Below are 10,189 nucleotides of genomic sequence, written 5' to 3'. Positions count from 1 at the left end.
TTTGCCTCATGAGGTTATAGACTGTAGTGGTGTATGTTTCAGCTGAACAGTGGATGTCCAGATTTGATATGTCACATCAGTTCTGAGTCTATCCCATTCAGCATAATAATACAGGAGGAAGCGTATCCTGGAATCAGAGAATGTATGAAACAGGAGGCCAGTTTATTTATGCCTGTTGTAAAAGAGGTACCCAACCTAATCTCAACTTCCAGCATTGGGTCCATAGCCTTGCAGAACACAGTTCTTCAAATACATCTATAGGTACTATAAACATGATTAGGTTTCTGCATCCACCAAATCCTTTTCCTCATTTCCTCTATAACTTCTCTACCAATTTCTTTAAGTCAATGTCTTCTCTCCTTTCAGTAACATGTGATTTCCACATATTCTCTCCAGCTATGCTTTGGTATACACCATCCTCGTATTTCTATATTCACTGGCATTTGGTACCCAGTTTAATCCAGAGATTACTACTTTTGAGATCCTGATTTCTAATTTTCTCTCCAATAACCAATCTTCATGCAACTGTGCCCAATATGGTTGATGCAAATAACAAAAACTTGGTAATAACCATTACATCAGATAGCATTCATGGAGAGAGAAAATCTGTTAATGTTTCATGTCAATGATCTTTTATCTAAACAAAGATACAAATCAGCTGGTTACTAGTACAGTATTACAAAACTATTTACAACACTAAAGGAAATGTTAAGCATTGTCCATTACTTAGAACAAAGATTGAAAGTACTTACAGTAAACCAATTTTTATTTTATTAAATGTGGTCTGTACAATGTATAATTTTCCTTTATTACCATACTTAAAGTATTTACTATTGTTCATATCACAGTAAATTGCAGTAATTTTCTTAAAACTTCTAAACATTGATTTCTAGCTATTTAAACAATTAAATGAAATGAATAAATGTCAGAAAAATGAAATTCTAAGATATTTCTCAATTTTCTGATGATCTAAAATATATTATTTCTGCATACAAATAAATATTTACAAGCTACCCTGCAATTTAGTGCTGATTTTATTTATTCACCCAAGTGTTTGTTGCTCATACCTACTTATTACAGCTAGGTTGAATCTATTCTCTTTTGGTTAGATTGGTAAATGGAAAGCTTAAGTTATCAAAAGAATTAAAAAGCATGCTGAAACTGGAAAGCAGATTATCACTTTGTTCATTTCTTTCTGAGACTAGTATTCAAGACCAGCCCAGAAGTAGTGGATGAATGAATTTTTATTTTGTCTGATGTTAGCCTTATGTAAAACGAATATGGGTAAGTATAGTTCTGCTTCAAGAAAGAAACCTTAACCAGACTGCACTCGACATGAGCCACCGCCTTTGTAGAAACAATGCACTTTGCCATATCAGATTAACGAAAAACACTATTTAATGAGAAGGGAAACTTCATAAGTAAAAAATTCACCAAGCCAAAAACATGTAATAGCAGCTGCAGAGAAAAGTCTACTACCAAACCCTTCTACTGATGGGGGTTTTGTTGAATTGCAGGAATGGAAGCTAAATGTTATGTTACAACCTAACGGCATCTTATTGATTTATTACCTTGCAGGACTTTGGTTTGAAGGCAGATGTGATTATAAAATGTGCAATTAAATACAACCCCAACACTGTTCTTTGCATTCAGAAGGAAACATCTCCAACAACAAGTCGGTTCCTACATATATTTTAAATTTGGCTGCTAGAAGGCAAAAGGTTATCATTTTCCATATCCACCAGACAAAATTCTATCTGATCATCTTGAAGTATACCTTCTTGTCACTCAAGATCAAGTTGCGTGTTCCTTTCAGACCAATCAGCATAAAATTGATGCATTTGTGTCAACTGAATTCACTCTTTTTGTTGTCATTCCATGCATTGTAATGTTTTGTGTTCTTCTCTGTTGTTATGTAATGTTATGGGTCATATGTTGATATCTTTGCCTTTTGTTAATGGTTTAAAGCATAAAAATGTGAGGCATTTTATACTTATCCTATTCCTATACACTAACCGAAAGAAATGTTTAGAAGCAGGCTGAAGGAGTATAGTAATGATAAACTGTGAAATAGTAAGGAGCAAATGGTACATGGAGGAAATGTAGGCTTGGGGACACATGGATGGCAATAAAACAGCGGAAAAGGAAACTGGAAAATTCAGTTGTGATCTTGCGGTGTCAGCCTTTTGTCATTTCACATGGCTTTCTATTTATTCCAGGCCATTAAATTTGGTGGACTCAGGAGGACACGCAGTTTCAACTGGAAAACAAATATGATACTTTTGTGGCTTTCAATTGACATTTCCGTTACACATGGGACCAAACTGGGTTGCTTGATTCTTAGATGTTTCATGGTTCTGAGGTGAACTGGAGATCAGATTGCACATCAAAAGATCTCTTGCTCTACAATTGGATCTATCACTGAATCAGAAATATGGCTGGTGGCAGTGGGGGGAAGGAGTCCACATCTCACCCCTTAATTTTATGCTACAAAGGATCTGGGAAAACTGCGTGTGCACTATAGATGGCAAGTCTGCAATGTGGCTGGACTAACACTATAATTCAGTCCTTTAGCTGCCTTATAGCTAGTTCAAAAGATGCATCTTAATTCCTCCCCTTGGTACTTGGACAATCCTCCTGCTGTATTGATAGACATAAACAAAGACTGAATTTTCTAAATGATTTGGGAGGCATTCATGGGATACATGCTCCAAAGGAGGAGTAATAAATTAAGTGACTTGCCAGTGATTAATCAGCTTGGATAATTTAGCCAATCCTACACCTCTTGTGTTTCATTTACTTTTGAAATTTCTGAGGTATTAACTGTCTGAAAAATAAAAGAAAACAGATATTAGATTGTATTTAAATTTTCTAAGTGTTCTGATTTAATCTATTATAGAAATCACTGTATTATTAGATATAATCCAATCTATTCAATACGTTATAACTCCATGCATTTATATTTTCAATGCCAAGTTTAAAGCCGCACTTCTTCAAAGTGTTTACCAAAGCAAATCTTTGGTTATATATCTATACACCAAAATGTCAATTAACAGTACTTTAGAGTCACTGTTTGCCCCATGATTAAATGACGGAGGTGTCCATTAGGTACAATCACCAAACTTCAGTGGTGGGCAAATTATTGGAAAAGATTCTTAGAGACAGGTTTCATGAGCACAAGAGATTGTGCAGATGCTGGAAATCTAGAGCAACACACATTAAATGCTGGAGGAACCCAACAGGTCAGACTGCTGTGGGGTGGGGGGGGGGGGGGGTATGATGAAATCAAAAGCTGAAAGGTGATAGGTGGAAGACGTAAGGCGCTGAAGATAGGCGCAGAGAAAGGTAATGGGTGGAGAGAAGCATTGTCTGATTCGGGATAGTTAGCATGGCTTTGTGAGGGGCAGATCATGCCTCACAAACCCGATTGAATTCTTTGAGGACGTGACAAAACACATTGATGAAGTTAGAGCACTGGATGTGGTGTACATGTATTTTAGTAAGGCATTTGATAAGGTTTCCCATGTAGTCTCATTCAGAAAATTCAGGAGGCATGGGATTCAGGGACACGTGTGTGTGGATTCAAAATTGTTTTGCCCATAGAAGGCAGAGGAGGCCGTGGATGGAGCATATTCTGCCTGGAGGTCAGTGACAAATGGTCTTCCACAGGGATCTATTCTAGGATCCTTGCTCTTTGTGATTTCTATAAATCGGTTGGGTGAAGAAGTGGAAGGCTAGGTAGTAAGTTTGTAGATGACATGAGTTTGGTGATATTATAGATAGTATAGAAGGTTGTTGAGGGTTACAATGGGATAATGATAAGATGCAGAGCTGAGCTAACAAGTGGCAGATGGCATTCAACCTGGAAAAAAGTGTGAAGTGATTCACTTTGGTAAGTCAAATTTGAAAGCAGAATACATGCTTAAATGCAGGATTCTTAGCAGTGTGGTGGGACAGAGGGATCTTGGGGTATATGTCTATAGATCCCTCTAAGCTGCCATGAAAAGTTAAGAAGGGCTGTGGTGTGTTGGTCTTCATTAGTCAGGGGAAAGAGTTCAAGAACTGAGCTAATGTTCTATAAAATCCTGGTTAGAGCACACTTGGAATATTGTGTTCAGTTCTGGTCAACTCATTATAGGAAGGATGTGGAAGATTTAGAGAGGACATAGAGAAGATTTAGCAGGATGTTGCCTGGATTGGAGAGCATATTTTATGAGGATAGGTTGAGCAAGCTAGGACTTTTCTCTTTGGAATGAAGAATGAGTAGCGAGTTGATAGAGGTGTACAAGACGATAAGAGGCATAGATCAAGTGTACAGCCAAAGTTTTTTTCCCTCAGGGTGGAACTGGCTAATACCAAGGGGTATCATTTTAAGGTGATTGGAAGAAAGTATATAGGAATGTCATAGTAAGTTTTTTTTATTACACAGAGTGGTGGGTGCGTGGAACATGCTTCCAAAAGTGGTGGTAGAGGACTTTTAAGAGACTCTTAGACAGGCACATATTATGATAGAAAATGGAGGGCTATGTGGAAAGGAAGGGTTAGGATTGATCGTGGAGTAGATTAACAGGTCAGCACTTCATGTGCTAAAGGGCATGTATTGTGCTGTAACGTTTTATGTTCTGTGTATGTACATATCCATTACAAGGCATTTCTTCCCACTTTGTCAACAATACGGTGGAAGAATGGGTTGAATTTTATTCCGTATGCCCTTTTCAAATGGCATGCACCTTCAGTGTGATCACTACTATCAAAATTACTACTGAATTTTGTAAACGTGCCATGTTTAAAGGTGCACTTTTCATAACATATGTGCCTTCCTACAATAAGTTATTATTGGAGTTATTAGCTCAGTAGAGGGCTATATTTCCATGAGTTCTCTTCAGTCCCTTCTACTGTGACAACAGATGATCTACGAAACCTCTGGAAGTGCTGAGAACAGTATTGTATGTTAAAAGGCCTGAATTATAGAATACATCACTGACTTGCTCTTATCAGGCAACTGAGAAGTGATCAGCCTGTAGTTAAATATAACAGCTTAATGCAGTGAAAGATCACCACAAATTAAATGACAAGAATAGGGCAAATTCAGAGCTATAATAAAAGGGAATCAAAAACTGAAAATCTGAGAACTAAATAAAGGCAGGCAGCTTCTGTGAAGAGAAAACCAGAGTCAAGCTTTCAGGTTAATGACCCTTCCACACAATTGAAAGAATGAGAAAATGAGTGGGAGGGATGGAGAGAACATAGGAAACACCTATGATAGGGTGGAGATCAAGATTGTCCAGGTAACACACTATCTTCGAGCTTCCTAGTTAATAGAGGAATAACAGCAGGTACAAAGAGTGAAGAACAATGCCAAAAGAACTATGAGACAGAAACCAATGAAACAAATGTTGGAAACACTCAGCAAGTCAGGCAGCAACTGTAAAGAGCAGAGAATATGAGTTCATGTTGCAGACAAATAGCCTTACATCAGAATTGCCCAGTTCTGAGACAACCAAGGAAAGCAGATTATTTTAAATTGTTGAATTCAACGTTGTTTCCCGAATATTCTGATGTACTGTTCAAGTTCTCAGAATCTGGTAATCATGTCAGATAATTTTGTGTATTATATTGTCCTAAATATGGAAATCACATTAAGCAAATAGATGGCAACTTGAGAAGATACCTTCTCTCTCATTCAGTTTTACAACTTAAACAGTCACAATTTTGTAAATCATTACATCTTAACTTATCATGAGCAGTCAAATGATTTGTAAATCAGTACAGTTTTCCAGTACTCTTTATCTATTTTAATTGGAATGAGACTCCTAACAGACAAGTTGCTATACAACATTAACAACAATATTTTCAATTGTAAGGTGGTAAGTATAACACATTGAACTATTGGCTCACAAAAACTGAATAATAGAAAATGGGCCAATTCTCATGATAAGGGGTAATTCACCCTTGGGTTATTGGTGTTAACATGGTGGGAGTAGTAGCTACTCATGGAACCAAACGTGGGGAGTTGAATAAAAACAACTTCAATGAAACCAAAACTGGGAGGCAAATCCAACAGTAGCAGGAATACAATGATTTAATGCCAGTAACAGAAGGCATTCCTTGTTCTATCTTTGTTAAGGTTCAACTCCTTAATCTTTTTGACTCCTGACAACTTTGCAGTGCCACCATCAGGAAGGTACTGATACTACAGCTATTTTAGTAAATCAAATCCTTGCATGGCCTCCACACCTCCTTTAATTAATGTACAATAAAAATAACCAAAATAATTCAGTACATGATTTAACAGCAAGCAATAACTATACTAGATGTGAGTAAGGAAATGAATGGAAAACATTTATCATATCTTTCTCAAAGGAAAGGTGGATATCCAGTAGAAAAATAAAAATACTACGACCAAAGTTAGGGCAGCTAAAGAAGATCTATTAAAACAACTTTTGAAAACAGAGGCATGGTTAGGATAAGATTTCAGAAGAGCTTCAGTGAGCAGCGATGTAATGAATGACCACTTGAGAAATATATCAATGAAATGGGAGTGCAGCCTCAGAGTAAAACAGCTGAGGCAAGGCAGCGAGAGGACCCAATCATAATTATTCAAGCATCTAGAGAGTAAAGAGTTATACTGGAAAATAGCAAATGTTACACTATTTTAGAAAAAACAGTAATTAGATTAATCAGCTTAACCTTGATGGCAGGGAAGTTCATGCTATCATGGTCCTCTCTGTGGGTTTCAATCTTGATTGGAACTTATTATTTAGCACTGAACCAAATACTTTATATACCGTATTTTGCATCAACCACATTTTCCCATTGGACCTTCTCCACTACTTCAGCAACAGTATCGTGTTAATTTGTCATGATTTCTCTTTATCAGTTGAAGTTGGATTTCTCTAAGCAATCCACTCATGTACATATGACACTTATCTGTCCACAATTATTGGTGAAATCACAGGAACCAGAAAATTTCTAGATTAGATGGATGTGTATGGCAGTTTGCCATAGATTAGAACCAGCTGTACAGGGCACCATTACCAAAAATTTGGGGGGGGAGGTATAGTGAATTGTGAGAATTGTCATGGATTTTAAGGGGATTCAGCCAGATTGATGAATGGACAGAAAGACAGCAGATGAAATCTAATGTTGAGAAATTTATGAAAGTGTTTCTCATTTAGGAAGAATGAGAATAAACAAGTTACACAAGAGTGCACAATTTTATAAGAGAAACACAAACAAAGAGATCTGGTGGTATATGTGATTGTTCATTGAAATACAAATTGAAACAGTGGTTTAAAAAATAAATCTGGAGCTCATGACTTTATAAATTAGTAGTGTAGATTACAAGACCAAGAAAGTCATAGTAAAACACTTAGAGCAGAAGATGCCTGTGTGTGAATTCTTTTTACATATGGTGGTTGTTACATACTAGCTACTACACAGGCATGTCCATGACAGAGCAAGGTCTCGGTCCAGAGGTAATGGGGACCAAAATGTTTGGACACTAGGCTCTGTTGTGCTTACAGCTTATGCTGAATCTCTTACAGAACGAGCAATTTTAAAAACAAGACTAATTCATGAAAATAAGTTAATACCAGAATATTGAAGTCCTTGCTTTTGTCCACTTCAGGCAGAACAAATCTGCTTCTGGACTTTAGTTTTCTTTTTTCTTTCTGGCCATTTTCAGTTAACTTCTGGTCATCATAAGATTTTAAAATCTTTTCTAGCTCTGGTTCACACTGCCATGCATGCTTCAAGCCATTTTCTTTTCCTGGTAATGGACATATATTTCACTTATATTAATTACTGTCTGCACACAGTACAATTACTTTGTTTTTTTTTAGAACAAAACTTGTTTAGGAATATTTAAAATTACACCAATTTATTCAATAGTATGAAACAGTTGAAGATATTTTCTTACTGAGAAAAATTAATTCGCACACATACTTTTATATAAATGCTGACAAAAAATTATATTGTGAAGTGGGAGGAGCAGGTGTAAAAAGATCTCACTATAAACATTAGTAGCCAAAACATAATTGAATTTTCAAACTTGTTTACACCTTAAGTGCAAAATAAAAGTACATACAATTATATTTATTTATAAGCTTGGAATTGGCTGTATGTCAATAGAAAGATAATGAGATCCCCACAAGGCTTTACTGGGACAATGACTACACCATAATTTGGTGTCACCCAAAATAATTTTCATTTAGTATCTGTCTTTTGACTTTTGCACATAAAGACCCTTTTGCCTAAAAATAACCAACAAAATGTAATCTCCAACTGCAGGTAAAACTATATAAAATTGAATCATAACCTACCTATATGTTTAAGCTCTGGGGCACTGGATTGAATTTTCATTTTTGTATTGGTGCAAGTTTTTGTCAATAAATCTTGGAGGACATCAAATCTTATCTTCAATAAAATATTTTCTTCTATAAATCAATAAATCTTTTCAATAAAGCATGCAGGACAACAAATCTTATCTTACCTTCACAGTGATGAATCACTTTTTCCCATAGTCTATTGTTTCTAAGACAAGTCAGATTGCCTACTATTAGCAAATGTCTTTTTCCTCTGCTCAGAGCAACATTCATTCTTTTCTCAGAGTCTATAAATCCAACTTGTCGAGTCCTCACGCAAGACAACACAATAATTTCTTTCTCTGCTCCCTGGAAAGCATCCACTGTTGAAACCTGAACAGCTTTAATCTCAGCCAGGTCACATTGAGCAGTGTAATTAAGTAATCCACATAACTGCAAGTGTACAAAAAGAAGAAAAATTGCAAATTGGCAAGTCATTCATTAGTAAAGATTTAGTTAATGTTGCTGAATTCTTCCAACAAACAGTACAGCCCTGATGATAGGTGGACACGAAATGTTAGCCCTACTGTTGTCCATAATGATCGGCTATATACCTTCAGCATTTTTGTTCATATTTCACACAAAGAAATTAATTCCTTAGAACAAAATATTAAGAGCATATGCATGGTTGCAACAAGGTTGATTGGGAGTTGATAATACTCAACTTACAATGTCCAGTCTCAGTGTCATATTTGACTCGGGGTTCAGTGTTGGACCTTACACCATGCCATGAATAGATTTCCATATTTGTATCATTGTCCTTTTCCTAGCTCATCTGCTGCTAAAGCCCACATCAATACCCTGAGCAATTATTCCAATGTACTCCCATAAGGGCTCCTTTGTTCAACAATTGTAAACTTGAGATCATTTTGTCCATGACTAATTTTGAATATCCCATTCACCTGTTGTCCCCAAAAAACTGGCTCCCAGTTAAACAATAGTTTGGTCTTAAATTATTATTCTCGATTTGAAATCCCTTTATGCAATCATCCCTCATTATTTCTGAAATCTAGTTTAGTACTCAGAAATTAATACCCCAATAGTTTCAGTCTCTTGCTCATCTTTAATTTTAATTGCTCCAGAAATCATGGTCAGAATTTCAGCTCTGAAATTAAATTCCAGAAATATCAACACCTCCCTATGCTTTTTAACACTACTTCTCAGCAAAGCTTTTAGTCCTCAAATTAATATCTCACTGTCAAGCTAATAACTGATAATACTCCTATGAAGCTTCTTGAACGCTTTGGCAATGTCATAAAAAGAAAGTAGTAGTATCCTATCGGGCCCTTTGAGCATACTTGACCTTTCAATTTTCTCTCTTCTACAGCAGTCCGGGGTATATCTCATTAGCCCCAGGAAATTACCTACGTTAAAGCCTTGTACAACATTTCTTTCCTTTTCACTTAACAATTTGTTCTAGAACTTCACTGCCTGCCTCCATAGATTCTTCAACTACAACTTCCTTCTCCTTAGTAAACACATCCTCCTACCTACAAGTAGCAAGCAGCCCCTTTTGAAGATGTCAAAAGCTTGAATAGACCAAAATGTAGGCAGGAATAATCTGAAGACTGGATAACGCAAGTTGCCTGTGTGTTGTCCTCAATTTATTTAAACTGTTAATTAAGCAGTGCATCACTCTCTCACTTATCCCTTTCATCAAGAAATAGAACACTACAGTACAGAAACAGGTCCTTTGGCCAATCTAGTTCATGCTGAACTGTTATTCTGCTTAGTCCTATTGACACACACTATAGCCCTCTACACCCCTCCCATCCATGTACTTATCCAAACTTAAATGTTGCATTTGAACCCACGTTACCACT

At 36.4% G+C, this 10,189-nt stretch overlaps 1 protein-coding gene across 1 annotated transcript in view; it reads right to left on the bottom strand.

The window, feature by feature from the left end:
- Nucleotides 1-2: 2 nt before the first annotated feature.
- Nucleotides 3-10,189, bottom strand: part of LOC140726525 (5'-3' DNA helicase ZGRF1-like) — a 101,391-nt gene continuing 91,204 nt past the window's right edge. The window contains exons 30-32 of the mRNA XM_073043032.1: nt 8,495-8,759; nt 7,596-7,771; nt 3-2,827 (exon numbers count right to left, since the gene is read on the bottom strand). Coding sequence (XP_072899133.1) covers nt 2,777-2,827; nt 7,596-7,771; nt 8,495-8,759 — 492 coding nt within the window. The 3' untranslated portion in view covers nt 3-2,776. The remainder of the gene's footprint in view (nt 2,828-7,595; nt 7,772-8,494; nt 8,760-10,189) is intronic.

This window comes from Hemitrygon akajei, chromosome 4 (genome assembly GCF_048418815.1).
Source record: "Hemitrygon akajei chromosome 4, sHemAka1.3, whole genome shotgun sequence".
NCBI classification, from domain to species: domain Eukaryota; kingdom Metazoa; phylum Chordata; class Chondrichthyes; order Myliobatiformes; family Dasyatidae; genus Hemitrygon; species Hemitrygon akajei.
This window is presented reverse-complemented; position numbering and strand designations above follow the sequence as displayed.